Here is a 25466-nt window from a genome sequence, read left to right as displayed (position 1 = left end):
GAGGACAGATAAGAGCTCCGGGCCTGCACCAGGTAATTTGCTGGTGTGCGTGGGTGGAGGGAAATGATGAGCTTCCCTGGCGCAGTGGGTGCAGCTGGGTGGGGGGCAGGGAGTGGAGGACGGGCAGGGGGGTGGAGGACGGGCAGGGGGGTAGGGGACGGGCAGGGAGGTGGGGGACGGGCAGGGGGGTGGGGAGGGTAGGGGGTGGAGGACAGGCAGGGGGGTGGGGAACGGGCAGGGGATGGGGGAGGGCAGGGGGTGGAGGACGGGCAGGCCACTGCCACGTCCCTGCAGCGAGCCAGCTCCTGTGTGCTCAGCAAGGGGGAAGGTGCTCCTATGTAACTGAAGTTGAATCTTTCTGTTTCATCAGACAGAGGCAGGCTGGCCTGGTTCACAGTGTGGCGGTGGGAACTCAGCAGCAGTTTCAGACATGTTAAACTAGGCTTCCAGTAGATACACACACAAAGATTGGTGCCAAAGGCCAGCTCTAGAAATTTGATAAACTCCCAGAAGGCGATCAGAAATGTGTCCACAATGCCATCACGGCTCTCCGGGTGGCTGTGGCCGAGGGCTGCTTGCTGCCCGGCTCCCTGCTTGTCGTGACCGGTGACTTTCTCAAGCAGGACACTGAGTGAGATGTTGGATGAGCCAACATGAGAAGATTGTGCTGCATGTAAACTTTTTTTTCCCCAAAGATTTATGTATTTTACCTGAAAGAGTTACAGAGAGAAGGAGACACATTCGCTGAGATGTTGGTTCTGCTGGTTCACTCCCAGGATGGCCACAATGGCCAGAGCCAGGGCTGTCTGAAGCCGGGAGCTTCTGTTTGGTCTGCCTCCTGGGTACAAGGGCCCAGGCACATGGGCCATCTTCCATTGCTTTCCCAGGCCATTAGCAGGGAGCTACATTGGAAGTGGAGCAGCTAGGACTAGAACCAGTGTCTGTAGAGGCTGCTGGCACGCAATGGAGGATCAGCCTGCTGTGGCCACTGTGCTGGCCCCTAATAATTACTCTCTTAAATATTTAATATTGTTTGCACAGTTGAGCTGCACACATAGGGTCTCTTAGGGTGGGGAGGGTCGAAGTATGGAGGAAGGAGGCTGGACAGATGTTTCCTTTTTTTTTTCCTATCCTTGCTGTCAAACTGCACCATCACCCGGGGGTGGGGGCTGTCATTTGGTGAATGCTTAGAGGACCTGACGTTGCTTGGATGCTTGATAGTTCTGTGATCTCATCAGCTTTGTTGCACTGCGGTTGAGAAAATCTTCCCAAGGTCTGTTGGCTGACCTGGTCCTCCTCAGTGCATCCCCAGGCCCAGGTCCGTGGTGCTAAGCTCCAGAAGAGTGGTCCAACCTGTTCTGCTTTCCTTCCTCTAATGAGACTCGTCATTCTTTGCTGGCCCAGATGAGCTGACGTCATGTCGCGCATGTGCATCTGAACAGGCTGACCACTGCACGGGCATCGGGAACTGAGAAGGCCCAGTCCTGATACCTGCACTCCAAGGCTGGCCCATATATTGTGATTTCCCCTGTGGCCAGGGTTTCATTCCAATGGTCTTGTTGGGGAGTTCCCCAAGAAACCTCATCTGGGGTGACCTCAGACTTAAATTTAAGTGTGTGCCAGCCACTGCAGGGTCCGGTTTGGTCCACCACCTGCACCAGCCAGTACACATACCAGTGGACGCAGCTGCCTGGTCAGTTCCGCCCTCAGCCCCATCTCTCAGGTGAACTGGTGGGTGCTGCAGCCATGCCTCGCTGGGGTGATCCTCAGCAGTCTGTACTAGAGCCTCTCCCCGCTCCTAGCTTTGCGTGTGCTGCCGCCCAGCCCAGTCTGACCCATCCCCAGATCCCACCCACAAGAGTGCCAACAGGTACTGCTGCCTTGACCAGCCTGGCCTGCTCCCAGCAGGAAAGTGCCAACGGTTTCCCTACCAGCCCTGGACCCTGGCCTGCCAAGGGGGTACTATAGTCCAGCTTGACATGATTTCCACCCTATCGTGGTACTTGCCAGAGGAGCTGGCCCACACCCATTCTGCCTCCCACGTGTGCCAGCAGGTGTGGCATCCTAGCCCAACCTAGTCTGCCCTGTGCCAGTCCACCCCAGTCTCAGCTCTCACGTTCAGCATGGAAGCAGTGGCCTGGCAAGGGAGTACCTCAGGTTCCCCTACCAGGTTTGCTCCCAGTCTTGGGTCCTGTGTGTGCCCACAGGCACTACAGCTCAGACTGAGCTGGCCTGCCCCTGGTCCTGGCATCTGCCAGCTGGTGCAGCAGCCTAGCTCAGCCTCGGCCGCCCCCAGCCCGCATGTGAACTGACGGGGGTTGCAGTCCATTCCGGCCTCGCCTGGACCCCGGCCTGGCTCTGGTTTGTGCCAGTGTGTGCTGTGGATTGGCATATGTAGACTTCTAAGTACACGAACGATGGGTTCGTGGCCTCTCATTGAGCAGTTTTTCTCTTCTGAGCAACGTCATCGAGTCTTTGCAGACGGACTGTCAGATGGTTGTTCCAGCTGGAGCAGTGCTGAGACTCACAGTGTCCTGGGCTACCTGACCTCTGCACGTACAGAGGAAGGGGCATGGAGCGATGGATCCAGAATGTACTCTGACCAGTTAGGAAGGGCTTGTGCAGATTGGTCAGCCAGTCGGGCGGGATTTCGCAGGGCAGTGGGGGCCGTCTGCTGGCATTGGCACGTGTGAGGATGATGTCACGGGCTGTGTCTGCCTGAGCTGAGGCAGGGTACTTCCGCATTGCGGTATCTGGGCTGGGGTTGCGCGCCCGTGGGCCGTGACTCACTGCTGGGAGAGGAGCCCAGTCCCCACTCGTGACTGGGCAGGAGAGCAGACAGCACCCTCAGTGGCCCTGCCACATCTTTTCTATGTGATCTTGTTGATTTGAGCAGAAGCCTGGGGGCTGATGGATCCTGCTTTACAGGCTGGATTTTGACTTGAGTTGCTAATCTTTGTAGAGTGTTGTTTGATTTTCTGTTTGTTCACATGTTTTTCTGTAAATCATTGAATGATGTTTGAGAAATTCAGGCAGTTGAGGGAGGAGGTATTTTATAATCCCGCCACCACCCTACCAACTGTTTTAGGGTGAGGTTATTTTTTAAAATTTCATTTTATTTTGTTTGAAAGCCGTCGAGTGGTCTGGCAGGTGGAGGGTCTTGCTCTCTGTCTCCATAGCACCTTCTCTGTTTCTTTGCCTTTCAAGTTAGACTAATTAAATGAAGTTTTATTTTTATTTATTTATTGATTGATTTATTTATATTGCAAAGTTAGATATAAAGAGAGAAGAGACAGAGAGGAAGATCTTCCGTCCAATGATTCACTCCCCAAGTGACCGCAACGGCCGGTGCTGCGCTGATCCGAAGCCAGGAGCCAGGAATGTCCTGCAGGTCTCCCACGCAGGTGCCAGGTCCCAAGGCTTTGGGCCATCCTTGACTGCTTTCCCAGGCCACAAGCAGGGAGCTGGGTGGAAAGCGGGGCTGCCAGGATTAGAACTGATGCCCATATGGGATCCTGGTGCATTCAAGGCGAGGACTTTAGCCACTAGGCCACAGTGCTGGGCCCCTAAATGAAATTTTAGAAAATGAAACCTTGCAGGCCACCTAGTTATGTATCTCACCCCTACTTAACTCCCTGTTTTGGGTCTCCAAACTGGAAGCCCGGAGGAAGGAGGAAGAGCTCGCTGTCCCCTCACCCGGCGTGTAAGCAGCGGGCTGGGACCGAGCCTGGCCATCTGTCAGGAAGTCCAGGCACAGGCTGCAGGTCGTTTTTCTAGCACACGCATCGCACACCGCCGTCTTCCCCCGGCTTGGCGGGTTCAGTGGCTGGGTGTGGTGTGTCCTGAGGAATACAGCTGACTGACCAGGAGCTGGGGGGAGGGGAATGGTGGTATTTTTTTTTGTATTTGTTTTTAATTTTATTTGTTCGTTTGAAAGGCAGAATGACACAGAGCTGCTGTGCCCGGTTCCCCTGGCGAACCCAGCCCGGGCTGGAGCCAGGGCCACAGCTCAGCACAGGACACAGGAGCTGTGGTAACAAATGAGCTGCTGTGCCCAGTTCCCCCCGCGAACCCAGCCCGGGCTGGAGCCAGGGCCACAGCTCAGCACAGGACACAGGAGCTGTGGTAACAAATGAGCTTCTGTTGTGTGTCTGTTTGATTGAAACACGGCGTTACAGAGAGAAGGAGAGATACAGAGAGAACTTATTTGCTGATTCATGCCCCACATAGCTGCAGTGCCCAGAGCTAAGCCAATCTGAAGCCAGGAGCCAGAAGCTTCTTCCAGGCCTCCCACGTGAGTGCAGGGTCCCAAGGCTTTGGGCTGTCCTCGACTGCTTTGCCAGGCCACAAGCAGGGAGCTGGATGGGAAGTGGAGCATTCGGGACACAAAAATGGCACCCGTATGGGATGCTGGTGCTTGTAGGTGAAGGATTAGCCTATTGAACCACCATACTAGAAGGATTTACAGAGAGGAGGAGAGACAGAGAAAGATTTTCCATCTGCTAGTTCGCCCCCCAAGTGAACTGAGCTGATCTGAAGCCAGGAGCCACTTCTGGGTCCTCCACACGGGTGCAGGGTCCCAAGGCTTTGGGCCGTCCTCGACTGCTTTCCCAGGCCACAAGCAGGGAGCTGGAAGAGAAGTGGGGCCACCAAGACATGAGTTGGCACCCATATGGGATCCTGGTGCATGAAGGTAAAGACTTTAGCCATGAGGCTATTGTACCAGGCCCCTAAACATCTTTTTTTTTTTTTACTTTGAAGGCAGAGAGCGAGCTCTCATGACGTGATTCCCTCTTTCACATCCCTGGGCCACCTAGGAGCCCAGAGTTCCATCCAGGTCTCCCGTGCAGGTGACCAGGGCTCAGACACTGGGCCAGCTAGGAGCCCAGAGTTCCATCCAGGTCTCCCGTGCAGGTGACCAGGGCTCAGACACTGGGCCAGCACTTCATTTGAAAGGCAGAGTTCGAGGAGTTGAGAATGAGAAAGATGGCCATGTCTTCCATCCACTGATTCATTCCCCAAATGGCTACAAATGCTGAAGCCATGCTAGGCAGAAACCGGGGCAGAGAACTCGTAAGTACCCCATGTGAGTGGGTCCCAGCCCTTGAGCCGTCCTCCACTGCCTTCCATTGGGAAGGTAGATTTAAGGCAGAGCAGCCAGGACGCCAGCGTCTCAGACCGTGGCTTGACCGCCGTGCTTGACCACTGTGACGCGACAGCCACACCTGCTTACACTCTTGGACAGTAAGGATGTTGGTAGTCAGGCTGAGCGGTAGGGTTCAATGTGCACTGTCTGTGACTGCCTGTCACCTGTCCGGTATTGAGTACACGGGTAGGCAGGTTTTCCTTGGGGCAGGAGGACGGAAGGACTTCTGTGTTGCGCACGTGGTGGGACGACTGGGAGGGGGTTTGTAGGCTTGGCAGCAGCCGACACTCTCAGGGAGCCCTGCGCTGGCCTGTGTCTGCGCTTGATGGAGCCTCCAACCAGCTGGGCCTGCCAGTCCCGCCCGGACGGTGCTGGGAAGCTCTTCCCTTGCTCAGGAGTGATGAGGCAGGACTCCGGAGAAATCCGCAGAGCCATGTCACGCGGAGGAGAGAGCTGCCCTTCACTCTAGCTGCTTGGGCCAGTTTGGTGGCAGGGGCTAAACTGCTGGGGCTAGAACCAAGGCCCCCTGGTGTGTGGGTCTCAGCCAGCAGCTGCCATGCAGGGGTTTAAATGTCAGGCTGGGGTGGGGTACAAAGCTATTGTCTGAGTGACTGCAAATAGGGATATGAAAATGCTGATATGGATTTGATATGGATCTTGATTTCCAGAGGATGTTGGTGATGAAGGAGAAGAAGAAAAAGAATTTATTTCCTATAACATCAACATAGACATTCACTATGGGACCAAGTCCAATAGGTGAGTGCTGTGGATATACCGTCATCTGTGACAGTTGGTGACTCAGTTGAGCTGGTAAGATGTCTGCTCTTTAAATTCAGTTCCCGGTTCCGGGTCTTTCGCTCAGGGTTTCTACGTCGAGGCAAGGTGAGGGCTGAGACCGTAACATGCTCACCCTGCCTAGCAGTGCTCTGAGGCGAGGTCTTGGTTTCCATTTTTACAGATTCTGGTAAACATTTGTCATCTGCGGATCTGACCCTTTCTAAAATAAAGCTCTGAGGGTCACATGGCTAGTTCAAATGTGAAGCATTGTTAAAAGTTTGTCATTCATAAAACCAAACTTACCACGTGCCTGAGAAAATACATGAAGTTACAGTAGGGCAGCCCCGCCCGCATTTAAGATGTGGATGTTACTGTTCTGTGGCTTTTAAGAACTCTGTAGTTATGTGTTTGCTTGTTAAGATTTGTTGGAAGGCAGAGTTCCAGAGGGAGGAGAGAGATCTGTCCTGGCTAACTCCCCCGACGGCTGCAGCAGCCAGGGTGGGTCAGACGGAAAGCAGGAGCCGGGGCTTCCTCCAGGGCTTCCTGTAGGGCTCCAGGAGGTGGCGTGGGTGATGACTTGGACCATCTCCGGCTGTGCAGCAGCCAGGACTCTGGTCACCACTCAGGAGGGTGTTGACATTGCAGGTGGCAGCGTAGCCGCTGTGCTGTGCTGCTAGCCCCAATATTACTCTCTCTTTTTTTTCTTAATTTTGTTTTTAATATTGTTTACATCACTGAGAGGGATGTGTGCCCTTGTGGGCCTCTGCCTAGGGTGGGGAGGGTCCGGTATGGAGGGCCCTGAGTGGTTTCAGTCTTTTTTCCCCCTGTATCCACAGGGGGGGAGGGGAGAAGGCCACTGCTTGGTGTCAAACCAGCGTCAGCTCGTGGGTCTGGGGATAGGCCTTTGACTCCCTGGAGACCCCAGGTGGGGAAGAGTATTCCAGGGCTGTCATTTGACTGGGGGTTTTTGGTTTGTTTTGTTTTGATTTTTGAATTTTTTTTTGAAAGTTAGATGTACAGAGAGGGGGAGAGACAGAAAGGAAAATATTTCGTCTGTTGATTCACTCCGTAAGTGACCACAATGGCCGGATCTGCAATGATCCGAAGCCAAGAGCCCAGAGCCTCTTCTGGGTGCAGGGTCCCAAGGCCTTGGGCCGTCCTTGACTGCTTTCTCAGGCCACAAGCAGGGAGCTGGATGGGAAGCGGGGCTGCCAAGACACAAACTGGCTCTCATATGGGATCCCTTAGCATGCAAAGCGAGGACTTTAGCCACTTGGATACCACACCAGGTCCGTGTAGTGTTCTTAACTGTGATTTTACTTACAAATGAAGTTTTGTTTTTTTTTTTTTGTTTTTAAGATCTGTTTAATTTTTATTGGAAAGACAGATTCACAGAACAGAAATCTTCCATCTGCTGGTTTACTTCCCAAACGGCCACAACGGCTGGAGCTGGGCCCATCAGGAGGCTCCCCCTTTGAGGTCTCCCACATGGGTGCAAGTCCCAGGGCTTTGGACCATCCTCCCTGCTTTGCCACACCACAAGCAGGGAGCTGGATCAGAAACAGAGCAGCCAGGATACAAACCGGTGCCAGCCAGTGCACGAAGCAGGTGCACTTCCTGTGGCTGGTTCCAAGTGAGACCGTTCTCATTTCTCTTTTTGCTTCTTTAAAGCTTGGCGTTCATTAAGCGAACTCCTGTGATTGACGCAGACAAGCCGGTGTCTTCTCAGCTCCGTGTGCTCACACTCAGCGAAGACTCACCCTACGAGACGCTGCATTCTTTCATTAGCAATGCCGTGGCTCCGTTTTTTAAGTCCTACATCCGGGAGTCTGGCAAGGCAGACAGGTACGCACCACCTTTCTCTCTGTGGTTTGACTACCGTGGTTCACTTCATGTTCACGCGGCAACGTGGAAGGTGATGCCGAGCTCTGGAGCTGGGAGGGTGAGGCTTCCTGAGGAAGCGTGAGCTCCCGCGGTGCCCGGCAGGCGGCAGGACTATCCCGGCCCAGGGCGCCCTCAGCGCTGTGCTGCGTCTTTGTAGGGATGGCGATAAGATGGCTCCTTCAGTTGAGAAGAAGATCGCCGAGCTGGAGATGGGGCTCCTGCACCTGCAGCAGAACATCGAGATCCCCGAGATCAGCCTGCCCATCCACCCAATCCTTACCAACGTCGCCAAGCAGTGCTATGAGCGCGGAGAAAAGCCAAAAGTGACGGACTTTGGAGAGAAGGTTGAGGACCCGACGTTCCTGAATCAGCTACAGTCTGGAGTTAACCGCTGGATCCGAGAAATTCAAAAAGTAAGCACAGTAGTGAAAAGTATAATGACGAATGGGGCACCGTGCAGTGCTGCAGGCGGGTGCTCTGGTTGCTGGTCCGTGGGGACATTTCTCTGGTAATCCGTTGGTGGCCCCAGGAGCACCCAGCACAGGACTGGCCTTGCCCAGGGTGCAGTGGGGTGGGGGGCTTCCGGAAGGGAAGGTGCAATCCCAGGAAATGCAGTTCTGCCGTGAGCTTAGTGAGGCCCCTCGTGGGAAGGCTGACGAGCACTCGTCCCAGCCGGCTTGGCTCCTGCCCGCCTGGGATCGCTCCTCCCAGCCGGCTTGGCTCCTGCCCGCCTGGGATCGCTCCTCCCAGCTGGCTTGGCTCCTGCCAGGATTCTCCGGTCAAACACTTGGAATCTGCTGAAATAGGACTATTGGGTTGTGCTTAGTTACATTGTGCTTACTGACACTTCTCCCCCTGGTTTAAATACCGAGGATCCTTGCACATTATTGTTTCTCCAAAGGTGACCAAGCTGGATCGGGACCCTGCCTCGGGAACGGCCCTGCAGGAGATTAGCTTCTGGCTGAACTTGGAGCGTGCACTGTACCGCATCCAGGAGAAACGCGAGAGTCCTGAGGTCCTCTTGACCCTGGACATCTTGAAGCATGGCAAACGCTTCCACGCCACCGTCAGCTTTGACACTGACACAGGTGAGGTGTGGCTGGCCGTTGTGCTGAGGCTGGCTGCTCCAGCATGCTGCCCGACAGCGGGTGGCCGGGAAGATAGACTGTTGTTGGTGGCTGTCCGCCTCTTGTCGCATCTTTCCTTCAGCGCCAGGGTGTGACCGTGATCTCCCACACACCTGCTTTGCCTGCAGGGTGCTTGTGAACAGAGGACAGTTTCCGGGTGTGAGCTTCGGGCTCGCCAGGGTCTCCCTGTGGCCCATGTGCCGCTTGGCTCCTGTGTGACAGAGGTGACATGCACAGTCCTTATGGGGAGTCGGGTCGGTGAGGCAGAGGGCCTCGCCCAATGGGCTATGCTGCCTTCTCGCCCTCTGTCGGCCTTTGCTTCCCTGCTTCCTCCCCGGCGAGTCTCCCAGGTGTGAGAGCCAGCACGCTAGCCCACCCTGGGCACTCATGCCTAGGCACTGTTCAGTGTTCCCGTGTAGCTCCATGCGCATGAGAGAAGTTTTAGAACAAGCAGTTCCGACTACAACAGCTGTCCCGCTCGTCCCTCTACCGTCCCCCTACCGTCCCCCTACCGTCCCTCTACCATCCCTCTACCGTCCCCCTACCGTCCCCGCACTGTAAGCCTCCAAAGAAATTCCCAGGAGAACCTTCGAGGCGCTTGAGCAGCTTGCAGTCGAGCATTGTCTGATTCTGGAAGGCAGATCTTGTAGTATCTTACAGCTCTAAAATCCTCACCGCTTTCCTAATACTTTTTAAAAATCTTACGTCAGAGGAAGTCAGAAACAGATTACTTATACTTATTTATTTGTTTTGATTGAGAAGGCAGAATTGGGCCACTTAAAGCTGAGAATCAGGAGCTTCTTCCGGATCTCCCATGCAGATGCAGGGTCCCAAGACCATGGGCCCACCTCCAGTGTTTTCCCAGGTCATAAGCTGCGAGTTGGATGGGAAGTGGAACAGCCGGGACTCAAACCTGTGTCCTTAAGGGATGCTGGAGCCACAGATGGAGGTTTAGCCTCTAGAAATAGATTATTTTAAAAAGACTTATTTGAAAGGCCAAGTGATGGGAGTAGGGAGTCTTCCATCCGCTGGTTCTCTCTGCCACACTATGCGGGCAAAGCCAAGAAGCAAAAACTATTTAAGCTCCCCGTCACCCACAAAACTCCATCCGAGCCCCCACTGGCTGCATAGTGTGGGATGCGTCTCTCGTACCAGCAATGGGTTATTTCAAGTCCCGGTGTTTGATGACGTGGCTGTGATAACGTGCCCACCTAACTTGAGCCAAGGCACCACATTTAAATTGTAGTGTTCTCAAGGATAATTTTTATTCCTTGATATGTATTTAGTAGTATTAGAACATTGAAATAACAAAATCTAGCCTCAGCCCTCAGAATGTGTGTGAGGTGATCTGTATTTGTAAGCAAGAAGAGGTCTACACCATGACCATCTTTCTAATAACTATAACTTTCTTTTCAGCAGTGTGTTTCATTAGGTGGTTTGTGCCGTGGCAGCCCTGGGTTGTAGGGATGTGTGCTAACTCCCTAGCCTATGACCTTCTGATGGCCGTGCACTCTGTTAATGTAGGTCTGAAACAGGCTTTGGAGACTGTCAATGACTACAACCCTCTGATGAAAGACTTCCCTCTGAACGACCTGCTCTCTGCCACCGAGCTAGACAAAATAAGGCAGGCGCTTGTTGCGATTTTCACCCATTTGAGAAAGATCCGAAACACAAAATACCCCATCCAGAGGGCTCTGCGCCTGGTGGAGGCCATTTCCAGAGACTTGAGCTCTCAGTTACTCAAAGTGCTGGGCACCCGGAAGCTGATGCACGTGGCTTATGAAGAGTTTGAGAAGGTAAGTGGAGCGCGGTGGGAGCCTGCCCCGAGACGCCCGCAGAGGGGAACGTGCCCCTGAGAGCTCCCCACGTCCCTCGGCCCAGGTGATGGTGGCGTGCTTCGAGGTGTTTCAGACGTGGGATGATGAGTACGAGAAGCTGCAGGTGTTGTTGAGGGACATCGTGAAAAGGAAGAGGGAGGAGAACCTCAAGATGGTGTGGCGCATCAACCCCGCGCACAGGAAGCTGCAGGCGCGCCTCGACCAGATGAGGAAGTTCAGGCGCCAGCACGAGCAGCTGAGAGCCGTGATCGTCCGGGTCCTGCGGCCACAGGTGGGCTTGCCACAAGCCGGGTCGGCACGAGTTGGCTGGCTCTGTGCATTTTGCTTTGCCAATTTCTGGGTCTGTTGTGCTCTTGTTGCTGTCACCCTTACGATCTGTGACCTTTCTGTGTTGTTTGCAGCTGAGTCTTTAATGTTCTCCCTCCGTTCATCTCTCCCGTCTTGTGTGGACGCTGAGCCAGCCGTGCCCTTGGCCTTGGCCTCAGCCTTTATGCCCTTCTCGGCTGTAAATGAGGACAGTGACCACACATGCCTGAGCTTCCTTTAACAACTGAATGACTTCTTTTTTTTTTCCTCTTTTAACCAATTATTTTCTTTCTTTCACATATCTAGTCCAAGAAAAGCACATTGCTGAGAAACCACTGCAGAGCTGAGGGGCACTGCCCGTGTTTTCCTCGGCCTTGTTGAGTTGTGAGGGGGGCCGTGCTGGCTGGTGCTTGTGTCGTGGGCACAGCACAGTCAGGCGCACGGGTCCTGAACTGCTCTTCCCCGCAGGTCACCGCCGTCACACAGCAGAACCAGGGCGAGGTCCCGGAGCCCCAGGACATGAAAGTGGCCGAGGTTCTCTTTGACGCCGCCGATGCCAACGCCATCGAGGAGGTAAACCTGGCCTACGAGAACGTCAAGGAGGTAGACGGGCTGGACGTGTCCAAGGAAGGCACCGAGGCGTGGGAGGCCGCCATGAAGAGGTACGACGAGCGGATCGACCGTGTGGAGACCCGCATCACTGCTCGCCTGCGGGACCAGCTGGGCACAGCTAAGAACGCCAACGAGATGTTTAGGATCTTCTCCAGGTTCAACGCACTGTTTGTCAGGCCTCACATCCGCGGGGCCATCCGCGAGTACCAGACCCAGCTGATCCAGCGGGTCAAAGACGACATCGAGTCGCTGCATGACAAGTTCAAGGTGCAGTACCCGCAGAGCCAGGCCTGCAAGATGAGCCACGTGCGCGACCTGCCCCCCGTGTCGGGCTCTATCATCTGGGCCAAGCAGATCGACAGACAGCTGACTGCCTACATGAAGCGCGTGGAGGATGTGCTGGGCAAGGGCTGGGAGAACCATGTCGAGGGGCAGAAGCTGAAGCAGGACGGAGACAGCTTCCGCATGAAACTCAACACCCAGGAGATCTTCGATGACTGGGCCCGCAAAGTGCAGCAGCGCAACCTGGGCGTCTCGGGCCGCATCTTCACCATCGAGAGCGCGCGCGTGCGGGGACGCACGGGTAACGTGCTGAGGCTGAAGGTCAACTTCCTCCCAGAGATCATCACGCTCTCCAAGGAGGTCCGCAATCTCAAGTGGCTTGGTTTCCGTGTCCCCCTGGCCATCGTCAACAAAGCTCACCAAGCCAATCAGCTGTACCCGTTTGCCATCTCGCTGATTGAGAGCGTCCGTACTTACGAACGCACCTGCGAAAAAGTCGAGGAGCGTAACACCATCTCTCTCTTGGTAGCGGGCTTGAAAAAGGAAGTGCAGGCCTTGATTGCAGAAGGCATCGCCCTGGTGTGGGAGTCCTACAAGCTGGACCCTTACGTGCAGCGCCTGGCGGAGACCGTCTGCAATTTCCAGGAGAAGGTGGGCTCTTAGTTCTTCAGCACCCTGGGCGCGGGGCAGACCGAGAGAGGTCTTCCCCCAGAGAAGGCGCTCAGGGTTGCCACAGTGTGAGAACTTGCCATGCTATCGGTGGGCCGTGGCTGTCAGGAAGCGCCGGGGGGGCTGTGCTGGAATGGCCACCCCCACCTCAGGTGCCTTCCTACCAGCAGGCAGGAAGGAGCGTCTGAGCGGGTCAGCTCCTGAGACGCCTGCCCTCACCCAGCAGCCGAGCGAGCTGCTGATGGAAGAGCCGCGCTGCCCAAGTGTTTACGGGTCCGTGGGGAGGTGCGTGTGGAAATCGGACAGGCTGGAATGAGTAGGCTTTGCCATGTCCGTGTGCCTGCAGGTGGATGACCTGCTGATTATTGAAGAAAAAATAGACCTGGAGGTGCGCTCCTTGGAGACGTGCATGTACGACCATAAAACTTTCTCGGAGATCTTGAACAGGGTCCAGAAGGCTGTGGACGACTTGAACCTGCACTCCTATTCCAATTTGCCCATCTGGGTCAACAAGCTGGATCTGGAGGTGAGCACAGGCTGGCCAGCGTGCTTCTGTCTTGCCAGAGACGTGGAAGTGACTCAGTTCAGTAACCTTGTTTGTTAGTCACTAGCAAGCCCTCTTTAGATGGAGGTGGTCCAGGTCCTTACAGAACCCCGTCTGACTAAGGAGAGAGCTGAACCACGGGGCTGGCTCCCTGCTCCTGGCAGGGCTCGGGTAGCACGAGGAAGAGTTCCCTTTTTGTTGGGTTCTGACAACTTCCTGTTTGCCCTGCCCTTCCTCCCTTTTCTCCAGGTCTTTGCTGTGCACCCCGCCTCTGACTACCCAATCTAGAAATTCTCCCTGCACGTTGGGGAGTACGGAGGAAGGGTGGCATGCTGCCAGGCCTCGGCTTTGTGTGGGTGGGCTTCAGCGAGCTGTCGGCAGTGTCAGAGGGCGCTTCATAGTAGGCTGCAACGGCTGCTCCCCAAGCTGTTGGTGGTTTTGCCTTCTCTTTCAAAATGGGTGAATAGTTGTAGTGTCCCCACTCCGGGCCGCTGACAGGGGGAGCTCACACGCCCCACTGCTGTTAACCCTCAGAGCATGGAAAAGCCAGGGGTCTCTGGCAGCTGCCCTCGCATCCCCCCAGGACTGGCAAAGCTGCTCAGGTATCCCTCTAGATCAGAGAGGACTCTTTGCTTGTTGGCAAAAATAAAATGATTCACTTTCCAAAACAAAGATCTTTGCAGTCTTCAGGATGTGGTGTGTGAGTTCATGATGTTGCTGCACCTGCTGTGTTAGTGACTGTCACAGAGCTGGCAGGAGTGGACATTACTGGAGCCAGAGCTGCAGGCCGCAGCCAGCCCAAGGCGGGTTAGGCCTCACCTTGAAATACCTGTTTGCAGATCTCCCTGCCTTGTGAGCTGACTTTGGAAGAAGTGCTGTTTTCTCACACTCCTTTCTCTGTAGATTGAAAGAATATTGGGTGTCCGTCTGCAAGCTGGCTTGAGAGCGTGGACCCAGGTCCTTCTTGGACAAGCTGAAGACAAAGCTGAGGTTGACATGGATACGGATGCCCCTCAGGTCAGCCACAAGCCCGGAGGAGAGCCCAAGATCAAAGTGAGTTTGCCCTGCCTTCGTGTCTGCTGGTAGGTGAGACAGTCACCCCCACCAGAACGCCCTGACAGTCAGTGCACTTCTCAAGAAAGACACCCCCTTCCCCAGGTGAGGCCCGTGACTCCTCCGTGGCCTTCCTCCCGGTTCCATTGCTGTCATTCTATCCACGAGAAGAACATCGCCCGGTTGTCAGTTGCAGGTCAGTCAGGCAGACTGCCTGGCCTGGCCTCTGGGGGTCACGGTCCTGAGAGGTGCTGACAAGCTGAGACAGACTGTGTCACGGTGCAGAGGCTCGGAGCCATGTGCCCACTGCAGTAATGCTGCCTTGGGTAGCTCCTGGGAGACCTGCCTGAGGCCTTAGTGGCAGGTGACTGTGGCCACAGCTGTACCAGGAGAGGCGTGAGCCACAGAGCCTGGCAAGGGAAGGGAAGCCCTGGGTACTTCCTGGGCAGCGCTGCCAAAGGAAGTCCTGCCTGAGCAGTTAGAGCAAAAGAGAACAGTACTGCACTTGGGAAGACCTTTCTGCTTTCTAAATGTTCCTTCTGTGAATGACTTCAAGATCTGAATATAATCTGTCCAGAAGAAAAGTCCCAACCAGGATACTGACCAAAGTCTAACCCGAGACTCGTGGAAGAACAGAGCAGTGCAGTGGTCAGACCCCGGTGGCCAGTGGCCTCTGTCTCCCAAGTCGTCTGTTCCCATTTGTCTGAGGAAGTGGTCGCCCAGAACTTAGGCAGCCTTCCAGAAAGTTCAGTAGTTCTTGTCACCAAGGCGCCCCCTCGTGCTGTTGGCTCTAGGGGTGGTGGCAGGTGCCCGGCTTTGGTGACAGGTCAACAGGCATGTGTTCTGTATGAACAGTGTCTACGCGGCCGTCACAGGGCAGCCCTGAGGACCTGGGCAAGCCGAGTGGCCTCTTCTTTCCCACCCAGACTGGATGGTTTTGTTGTTATTGTTGTTAAGATTTATTTACTTGTTTGAAAGGCAGAGGTAGAGAGAGGAGAGGCAGAGACCTGGAGATCTTCTATCTGCTGATTCACCCCCAAATGGCCGCATCGGCTGGGCCAGGCTGAAGCCAGGAGCTAGGAGCGCATCTGTGTCCCCTCCACGGAGGCGGGGCACAGGGACTTGAGCTATTTTCCACTGCTTTCCCAGGCTGCTGCTTATTATTATTTAAGATTTACTTATTTTTATGGGAAAGTCAGATTCACAGGACAGAAAGATCCTCCATCTGACCAGGAGCCAGGAGCCTCCTCCAGGTCTCCCATGCAGGTGCAGGGCCCCGAGGCTTTGGGCCATCTTCCGCTGCTTTCTCAGGCCACAAGCAGGGAGCTGGACAAGAAATGGAGCAGCTGGGATATGAACTGACACCCATATGGGATCCCAGTGCATGCAAGGCAAGGACTTTAGCCACCAGGCTACTGTGCCAGGCCCTCCCAGGCACATTATTAGCAGGGAGCTGGGTCAGAATTGAGCAGCCAGAGCTCTAACCAGCACCTGTGTGACACGCCAGCACTGCGGAGAGCAGTTTAACTCACTGCGCCACACTTCCGGACCCCTTCCCCCCCGGTTTAACTCCTAGTGCTTAAAAATTTTGTTTTTTCTGATATTGTAGGTGTTTATTTTCAGTTTTAAAATTGCTGACTTCTTTAAGCAGATTAGCATGTCAAGATGGACAGTCACCCAGTGAGCCTCACTGGAGTTCTGGGTTAGCCTAACGCCCTGGAAGCTCACAGATACCTCACCTGCTAAATCCAGCAGATGCCCGTGGGACCCCTGTCGGCCTCAGGGTCACTGTGTCGACAGGCGGTTGTGTTTGGTCGCGCATTACCTCATTATGCACCTGCTAGGGTCTGACCCCCACAACTTAGGGACCCAGGATGAGGTGAAGCAGCATTTGCCCCCCAGCTTCTGTGATCATCTGGGGGCAGGGAAGCCTGACAAGTTATGAATGTGAGATTGCCCAAATCTCTGTCCAGCGAAGAGACACTCTTAAGTCCGTGCCAGAGTAGTTTTAATAGTTCAGAGAAGGCTTGAGACAGCAAGACTAATTTGTTGAAATAGATTGCTGCATGAAGGATAAACTTTCTTTTCTAGAATGTTGTTCATGAACTAAGAATAACCAACCAGGTAATCTATTTGAATCCACCAATCGAAGAGTGCAGATACAAGCTTTACCAGGAAATGTTTGCCTGGAAGATGGTTGTGCTGTCTCTTCCCAGGATCCAGAGTCAGAGGTACCAGGTGAGTCTTGGGGGACCCGGACCTTCTGTCCTGCCCCTTACCCCACTCAGCTCTGAGCATCCTGTGCGTGTGACCGGGAGCAGGCCCGCCCTCAACGAGGCTTTCCATTGGCAGACCCAGGCTTGGCATCCCGCAGGAAGGCAAGGCGAGGCTTTGTGCAAACAGTGGCATAGCATCTTGCTTCGCTCTAGAAGTCTTAAAAATTTCCCCCACAGGCTTCTTCGGGAATCTTAATTTCTGCTTTTTACTTACCCACCTTTGACTTCAGAGTCAAAGCACACAGACTTGGGGGTCACACTACCTCAAGCCAGCCTTGTCTGTCCTGTGACCATGGTGGTCACTGTCCCCTTCCCCCTCGCCTCACCCACTGGATCACAGTCGGTCTCAGCTCGTGCTGCCCACCTCCTGGGCACAGCTGGAAGGCCGCCTGGCTCCAGCCACGCTCGGTGACTGCCAGGGGCTCCCGGTAGGAACGGGAAGCTTGCTCCTGTCTGAGCATGCGCTTCATTCTTTCAGGGTTCCTTGGGTCGCGGAGCCTCATGGTTTGAGATCTTAGGGACATTCAGCCCCATCTTGACAGCACCCAGCTCATCAGAGCTGAGCTCGCAGCGCTGCCCGTGCCCCTGGGGGCCCGCACGCCGTCTCCAGCCCCTGGCTCCTGCCCTCTGTTCCTCAGCAGCTCCTGACTCCTGAGTCTTCCTGTAAGGTCATGAACTTGACCTGTGACCCCTGCAGCTGTCTGCTTCTGTGCTTCTCCTGGAGAAGCTCCATGAAGAGCTGTCCACTGGAGCTCCTCTCTAAGCCTGTCCCCTCGACCCCAACCCCCCCGCCACCTGTTCCCCATGCCGTCACCAGGGCTTCCCCCGCCGCAAGTGGCCTTCCCGATTCTCGTCTGCCCCCTCCACTGCAGGCCTGGGCTCTTCCAGACAACCTGCCTTCCTGGCTTCCCTCCTCCCTCCCTGGCTGTTCCTCTCTCTTGGATTCCTCTTCTGCCGACCCTCGTCCCTGAGCTGCAGGCCTGGCTGCCCAGCAGCACACCTGGCCTGTCCTCTTGGCTGTGCAGTGGGCATGGCCTGTGGACATGGGTCTCATCTGCCACTCTACTTCCCTGGGCTTCAGCCACTGAGGCCGCAGGTGAGGCGCGGTGCCACACAGTCCGCAGCCCCTCCTCCATTGCTCAGTACATGCGCTGCAGCCACCCTGTCCAAGGAGCTCACCTCACTCGTCCTGTTAGGGTCCTGCCTTGGAGACAGACGCTGGGCGGGCTGCTCTCTGCTCAGGGTCTCCCTGTGCATGGATATTCACAAGGCTTCCCTCCCCACGTCTTGTAGACTCTGCCCAGACGTGAGCTCGGCAAGGCCTCCCCTGACCTCTGTTGAAATCGCGCCCGCTGGCTGTCCCCGCCCCCACTCCTTGGCTCTGTGTTCTCCACGGCGTGTCCCACAATCCACATGCTTTTTTGTTCTGTGATTATCTCCTGAGGAGTATAGGCACATGAGCAGGGAAGTGTGTGTCCCTTGTAGTTCAGATAGTGCCTGGGCGTCGTGAGCAAACGGAAGGCTCAGTGCCCTCCCCAGCACTGGCACCTTTGGCAGCGCCACCTGGCTCCAGGCCGGGGTCAGTGTGCTGCTTGTTTGGCTGGCCAGGTTAGATCTCTAAGGTGTCCTGGTTCCTCATGCTTGGGGTGCACAGGTGTTCTTCCCACTTACTTTACGTAAGAGTAACTGGGACTGGCTTTCTGCGCACCCTGCCTGCGTTCACTCCCCGCTCTGTTGACTAGGTGGGCGTGCACCACGAGCTGAGCGAGGAGGAGAAATTCTATCGGAACGCTCTGACGCGGATGCCCGACGGACCTGTTGCACTGGAAGAGTCGTACTCTGCTGTCATGGGCATTGTCAGTGAAGTGGAGCAGTATGTCAAGGTAGGCCCTGCTGCGTTTGGGCAGTTCCTTGGGCACTGGGAGTGCGGGAGAAGGGATGGAAAGGTTTGCCTGGGTGGTTACTTTATGATGTGGTTATAGTTTAGTGTTTTAGAGGAAAGAGGAGGCGATAGGGCAGTTTTTGAAAGACAGAGTTACAGAGAAAGATCTTTCATCTGTTGATTCACTTCCCAGTTGGCCACATGGCTGGAACTGGGCCAGTTTAAAACCAGGAGCCAGGAACTTCTCCTGGGTCTTCCACATGGATGCAGGGGCCCCAGCACTTGGGCCATCCTCCACAGCTTTCCCAGGTATATCAGCAGGAACTGAACTGGAAGTAGAATAGCCAGGACTCTAACTGGCACCCATATCGGATGCTGATGTGCAAACTAAGGCTTAATCTTCTAACCGTGGCACCAGCCTCATTTAGGGCAGTTGTGTTGATTTTTAACTGACACTTTGAAAAGAGAGATGGGTCTGCCATCTGCTGGTTTACTCTCCCGCATGGCTGTGACAGCCAGGGCCAGACCAAGCTGAAGCCAGGATCCTGGCACTCTCACGGGGTTTCACACCTGGAGGCAGGGGCACAGTGCTTGGCCATTTCTACTGCTTTGCTAATACAAAGCAGCTGAAACTCAAGCCAGGCTCTCTGACGGGACGGCCATTTTATGAGTCACGGCTTAGCTCGCTGCGTAGAGTATTGGCCTGAGATCTTCTAAGGGTGATGAGGACATGGACTTTGCCATACAGAGGGAACATGGTGTGCACTAACAGCCTGCAGGCGGAGCAGGCCAGGCTGCACCGCTGAGCCGCGTCCCTCCCTGCAGGTCTGGCTGCAGTATCAGTGTCTGTGGGACATGCAAGCTGAGAACATCTACAACAGACTTGGCGAAGATCTCAACAAGTGGCAAGCTCTCCTGGTCCAGATAAGGAAGGCCAGAGGCACGTTTGACAATGCGGAGACAAAGAAGGAGTTTGGACCAGTGGTTATAGATTATGGCAAGGTGGGATCTGTGGTCTCATGGCGGCTGTGGCAGCAGCACTCCCGTGTGGTGAACTCAGCCAGGTTGATGCGCTGTGGCTGTGTGCTGTTCACCTGCAGGTGCAGTCCAAAGTGAACCTCAAATACGACTCCTGGCATAAGGAGGTGCTCAGCAAGTTTGGTCAGATGCTGGGATCCAACATGACCGAGTTCCACTCCCAGATCTCCAAGGTGAGGGCCGGCCTGGATCTCTGCGGGGAGATGAGGTTTCCAGGAAACCTTGACCCCAAGTAACACATTCCCCTCTCCGGTCAGTCCCGCCAAGAGTTGGAGCAGCACTCGGTGGACACGGCCAGCACCTCTGACGCCGTGACCTTCATCACGTACGTGCAGTCTCTGAAGAGGAAGATCAAACAGTTTGAGAAGCAGGTTGAGGTGAGTTTGTGGCTGTTCGAGTTCTCTAACCAGGCCTCTGCGTTCTGACTGGCGCCCCAAGGCCTGGCTTCTCCCCAGACGGTCAGTAGCTGTGCTCTTACCGGGAGCAGACTGACCTGGAGGAGTCTGCGTTTTACGAAGTGCTGCAGGTGACTTGAGCACAGCAGGGCTCGAGGCCCTGGCTTATGTTTCAGGATCTTTGTGTTAGTTGTTTTCGAGTACCATGCTACATGTAATTTGGAATGAGGGGACAGCGTGGCTCCCCAAGCCTCATGTCCTCTTCCGGGCCAGCTGTGCTGGATTCCCACAGTAACCTCAGGAGGGGGTTTTGGGACAAGAACAAGCACCCTGGCCTGTGGGCTCTGTGGCCTTGGCAGGTTGTCTCCGTGTGACTCAGGCCGTGGTGTCTGTGATCGTAGCAAAAGGAAAGTGAACCATTGGATGAATTTGCTTTCTAACTCCCAAAGCTCTACCGTAATGGCCAGCGCCTACTGGAGAAGCAGCGGTTCCAGTTCCCACCTTCCTGGCTTTATATTGACAACATTGAGGGTGAGTGGGGTGCCTTCAATGACATCATGCGGCGGAAGGACTCTGCCATCCAGCAGCAGGTGGCAAACCTGCAGATGAAGATCGTCCAGGAGGATCGGGCTGTGGAGAGCCGCACCACCGACCTGCTCACCGACTGGGAGAAGACCAAGCCCGTTACGGTGAGTCCGCCTGGCAGGGCCCTGGTGCCCCTGAGCCTGTAGTGCAGTCCACCATGCTTGCTGCAGATTTCAAAGGCCTACCGCGGCTCAGCTCCCACCACAGGGTTGTGAATCTAGGATTCAAGTTTTTTGTTAAGTGCTCCTTGCTTAGGCGTGGTCAGAAATTAGGGTTTGTTTCCGGGCCTGCAGAGGCCCCACCCCGGAGCCGCTGGCAGCGTCACCACTGTCTGTGGGAAGCCAGGCTGTTAACAGTCTCCGGTATCGAACCTTTCTGTGCCTGCAGCCTGCCACACCCACCTCATTCTGGTGTCTGTGGGCCCTGGCTTGGCTCTGGGTTCTGCTGCAGCTGATGAGAAGAGTCCTTGATGAAAGGTTGGCAGTCACCCCTCCCCCCATGGAGTGCTGGCAGTCACCCCTCCCCCATGGGGGAAGGCCTTGCTGGGGAGCTGGGCCACAGGAGACGGGGAGAAGCTTTGTGCCTGCTGCTGTTAGAGGGAACAGCCTGTAGATCACTGGGGCAGGCCAACAGCCAAAAAGGAGAAAGATTAAAATGTGTGGAATGTACTCCTTCTGGTTCAAGGTCCTGCTTTTGAACGCAGTGGGTGATGGCCCCTGTTCTTGGGGGACTCGCGTGGAGCCCTAGGCCCTTGGCTCTGGCCTAGCCCAGCTCCAGTTACTGTGGGCATTTTGGGAGTGAGCCAGCGGATCAAAGAGCTCCCTGTCTCTCTTTAAGATTTATTTATTTTATTGGAAAGGCAGATATACAGAGAGGAGGAGAGACAGAGATGAATGTTTTCCATCCAATGGTTCACTCCCCAGGCACTGCAACAGTCGAAGCTGAGCGAATCCAAAGCCAGGAGCTTCTTTCAGGTCTCCCACGTGGGTGCAGGGTCCCAAGGCTTTGGGCCGTCCTCGGCTGCTTTCCCAGGCCACAAGCCAGAAGCTGATGGGAAGTAGGGCCTCTGGGACATCAACTGGCGCTGATTGAGGTCCTGGCGCATGCAAGACGAGGACTTTAGCCACTAAGGCCACCGTGCCAGGTCCTGTAGTCACTGCTTTTTAAGGGCTATCAAACCACAACTGATCCCAAAGCAGGACCTTGAACCAGAACGTATGCATTCAGAATATTTTAATCTTTTTTGTTTTTTGGCTGGACCAGAAACTGGAGTGCCAGAACTGGAACTGGCAGCCCTTTATGGGATGTGGGCATCACAGTGCGCAGTGCCCACCCTGACAGATCCTGTGTTTTGAAAAGAGTTTTGGACTTTTTAGAAAAAGTATCTGCTTTTTCTAATGCTGTACTAATGGGTTATAAATACTCACCACCACAGGGAATATTAGCAGGCAAGATTCTGATCAAAGTTTGAACATCTCCGCCCTGCATCTTATTGTTGGTATCATGTTCCAGTTAATTTTAACTGGCATTTTGCCTTGGTGAGAAACTGCAGCATTTCATATTGTTTTCGAAGTTCCTAAACCGAGAAGGGAGTGTGTGCTTGGTGTCGGTGCTGAAGTGGAGTTCTTCTCTCTTGAGTAACATGTGTGGAGTCCTGCGAGTGCCCCAGGGGCGTGAGTCTGTGGTGACTCCCCTTCCTCCCGGGCTCAGGTCAGGTGGTGGCTGAGTGCTGAGGTGGTCCGCCAAGCTCACCTTTTCATGTGTGTGAAAGGCTGAGTCACACTGTCACCGCTCTGCTCATCCTGTGGTGACAGCACATTGAGCATCCCCTGTAGATGTATTCAAGGAAGCAGAAGTTTCCAGAAGCCTTGTAGGCCCCCTGCTGAGAACGCATAGCAAAGCGCTGTGCTGAATGCTTGCAGGGCAATCTTCGCCCAGAGGAGGCGCTGCAGGCCCTGACCATCTATGAGGGGAAGTTTGGCCGGCTGAAGGACGACAGGGAGAAGTGCGCCAAGGCCAAGGAGGCGCTGGAGCTCACGGACACGGGACTTCTCAGTGGCAGCGAGGAGCGTGTGCAGGTACCTGCCGTCCAGGCTGGGCCAGAACCTCCGCCGGGTTCCGGGACATCCCCTTGAAGGCCTGATTGATTTCCTCTCATCACAGGTGGCCTTAGAAGAATTACAGGACCTTAAGGGCGTTTGGTCAGAGCTTTCCAAGGTCTGGGAGCAGATTGACCAGATGAAGGAGCAGCCGTGGGTTTCAGTTCAGCCTCGCAAGGTACCTCTGGCTAGGGCAAAGCTCAGTGGTATCTGCGTTAAACAGGGTGAGGCACTGTGGGTCCGCAGGGGCCACCTAATGTCCAGTCTGCCACCGACAGTGTTCATCTGGACTAACAAATTTTATTTCAAAATCATTTTAAAATACTTACACTAGTGACCATGTTGTGGCACCGCCAGTTAACACACTACTTGTGTCACTAATTTCCTGTATTGGAATGTAGGTTTGAAACTTGGCTGTTGTGCTTGCTGTTCAGTTCCCTGCTGATGCACAGGGAGACAGCAGGTGACGGCCAAGTACTGGAGCCCTGGCATGACGAGGTAGCCTTGCTGGAAGCTCCGCCTGGCTGCAGCCTGGCCCAGACCTGACTACCGCAGGCATTTGGCGAGTGGACCAGTGATTAGAAGATCTATCTTAATCTCTCTCTGTCTGTCACTCTTTCAAGCAAATAAATCAAAATTTTTCTTTATTAAAAGAAATGGTAACAAACTCAACATCGTTTCCTCTTTTTCTGATAGCTTCGACAGAACTTGGACGGTCTGTTGAATCAGCTGAAAAACTTCCCTGCCCGCCTGCGGCAGTATGCGTCCTATGAGTTTGTCCAGCGGCTGCTGAAAGGCTACCTGAAGGTAGAAGCCAGTGTGGCGTGGTGGGCTCCGAGGTGGCAGGGGCTCCACGGCGTGGCAGGCTCCGTGGTGGTGGGCTCCACGGCGTGGCGGGCTCTGTGGTGGTGGGCTCCACGGCGTGGCGGGCTCCATGGTGCTGGGCACTCTGGCACAGGTGGCGCTGTTCCCCCTGCACAGGTGAACATGCTGGTAATTGAGCTCAAGTCGGAAGCGCTGAAGGACCGCCACTGGAAGCAGCTGATGAAGAGGCTGCACGTGAACTGGGTCGTTTCTGAGCTCACCCTGGGCCAAATCTGGGACGTCGACCTGCAGAAAAACGAAGCTGTTGTCAAAGATGTGCTGCTTGTGGCACAGGGGGAGATGGCTTTGGAAGAATTTTTGAAGCAGGTGAGTAGCAGGTGGGTCGGGCACTAGGAGGTTGGTTCAGGAGGTTGGTGTAGGTAGAGCCTTGTTACCCATAATGCTTGGCTCCTGCATGACTAGTAAATGCCCATGTCCTGGTAATGTGCCTCTTTGTGGTGTCGTCCAGATAAGAGAAGTGTGGAACACTTACGAACTGGACTTGGTGAACTACCAGAACAAATGTCGCTTGATCCGCGGCTGGGATGACCTCTTCAACAAGGTCAAGGAACACATCAACAGTGTCTCTGCCATGAAGCTGTCCCCATACTACAAGGTGACCTGCGGGAGTCCCCTCCTGTGACACCCTGGCTGATGTGTCTGCACACACACCGAGCCCTGTCCTGTGTGTGCCCCAGGTGTTTGAGGAGGACGCGCTAAGCTGGGAGGACAAGCTGAACCGCATCATGGCTCTCTTCGATGTGTGGATCGATGTGCAGAGGCGGTGGGTCTACCTGGAAGGCATCTTCACGGGCAGTGCAGACATCAAGCACCTGCTGCCTGTGGAGACCCAGCGGTTCCAGAGGTAGGAGCTCCCGCGGGGGCGCCTTGTGGGCGGAGCCGTGGCCCCTCCCCACACAGAGGCTGATGAACCCATGCGTTCTGTTTGCAGCATCAGCACGGAGTTCCTAGCTCTGATGAAGAAAGTGTCAAAGTCTCCCCTTGTCATGGACGTGCTGAACATCCAGGGAGTGCAGCGCTCTCTAGAGAGGCTGGCCGACCTGCTGGGCAAGATCCAGAAGGCCCTGGGCGAGTACCTGGAGAGGGAGCGCTCCTCATTCCCCAGGTGAGGGCCTCGCCCGGCCGCCCGACCACCCAGCAGCCATTTCCGCATGGTCGCCCAGCTCCATCGTGTAGTCCTTAATTTGCTCCTGCTGGGTTGTTGCGCCTTGTTTAAACTATGGTCCCCCCTTCAAGTTGCTTGATCTCTTCCATTTGTGATCCTGACAGTTTTCTAAGTGGCATCTCTTCCTTTCTGATAGTTCATGTGAGGTGGACTGTACAGGTTTTTAGAAATGAGTTAGTGGAGTAAGGTGGATGACATGAGACTGGGGGACTCCCCAAGACGTCAGGCTGCTGTTGGAAAATGTCTCTGGCTGAGAGCGGGGAGGGTTGTGCGTGAGGTCTGGCTCAGCCCTGCAGCCACACCCTTTGCCCTGCAGTTGGCACCTTTGCCTGGGTCCGCCCTCCATCTACATCAAACGTCAGCAACTTAGTTTTTGTTTTTTGTTTTTTTTTTTTTAATTTTAGGTTCTATTTTGTGGGTGATGAAGATCTGCTTGAAATCATTGGGAACAGCAAGAACGTTGCCAAGTTACAGAAGCACTTCAAGAAAATGTTTGCTGGCGTCTCCAGCATCATTCTGAACGAGGACAACTCTGCCGTCCTGGGCATCTCGTCGCGGGAAGGAGAGGAGGTAGCCTGCCGCCCTGGCACCTGGGAAGGCTGCGCTCACCCCGCAGCATGTCTCAATTCGTACATTTTTGTTTCAGGTAATGTTCAAAACCCCTGTGTCAATTACTGAGCACCCCAAAATCAACGAGTGGCTGACCCTGGTGGAGAAGGAGATGCGAGTCACTCTGGCAAAACTTCTGGCTGAATCTGTGACAGAAGTGGAGATTTTTGGTAAAGCAACATCAATTGACCCAAATACCTACATCACTTGGATTGATAAGTACCAGGTAACGTATGGTTGAAGTGCCCTGACCATGGCTGAGTCTCCTACTGAAGCTCAAGGTGACCTTCCGAG

The 25466-nt window shown here is 54.7% G+C and overlaps 1 protein-coding gene across 1 annotated transcript in view; it reads left to right on the top strand.

Moving 5' to 3' along the window:
- Positions 1–25466, top strand: part of DYNC1H1 (dynein cytoplasmic 1 heavy chain 1) — a 60030-nt gene that overhangs the window by 6885 nt on the left and 27679 nt on the right. The window contains exons 2-25 of the mRNA XM_058655500.1: positions 5815–5902; positions 7595–7768; positions 7965–8220; positions 8709–8895; positions 10459–10730; positions 10816–11043; positions 11547–12623; positions 12988–13167; positions 14089–14238; positions 16330–16476; positions 18257–18397; positions 19222–19398; positions 19497–19607; positions 19692–19811; positions 20279–20518; positions 22337–22492; positions 22578–22691; positions 23210–23320; positions 23495–23704; positions 23847–23993; positions 24076–24242; positions 24330–24503; positions 24968–25133; positions 25210–25398. Of these exons, the coding sequence (XP_058511483.1) occupies positions 5815–5902; positions 7595–7768; positions 7965–8220; positions 8709–8895; positions 10459–10730; positions 10816–11043; positions 11547–12623; positions 12988–13167; positions 14089–14238; positions 16330–16476; positions 18257–18397; positions 19222–19398; positions 19497–19607; positions 19692–19811; positions 20279–20518; positions 22337–22492; positions 22578–22691; positions 23210–23320; positions 23495–23704; positions 23847–23993; positions 24076–24242; positions 24330–24503; positions 24968–25133; positions 25210–25398 (4982 nt within the window). The remainder of the gene's footprint in view (positions 1–5814; positions 5903–7594; positions 7769–7964; positions 8221–8708; positions 8896–10458; positions 10731–10815; positions 11044–11546; positions 12624–12987; positions 13168–14088; positions 14239–16329; positions 16477–18256; positions 18398–19221; positions 19399–19496; positions 19608–19691; positions 19812–20278; positions 20519–22336; positions 22493–22577; positions 22692–23209; positions 23321–23494; positions 23705–23846; positions 23994–24075; positions 24243–24329; positions 24504–24967; positions 25134–25209; positions 25399–25466) is intronic.

This window comes from Ochotona princeps, chromosome 26 (genome assembly GCF_030435755.1).
Source record: "Ochotona princeps isolate mOchPri1 chromosome 26, mOchPri1.hap1, whole genome shotgun sequence".
NCBI classification, from domain to species: Eukaryota; Metazoa; Chordata; class Mammalia; order Lagomorpha; family Ochotonidae; genus Ochotona; species Ochotona princeps.
This window is presented reverse-complemented; position numbering and strand designations above follow the sequence as displayed.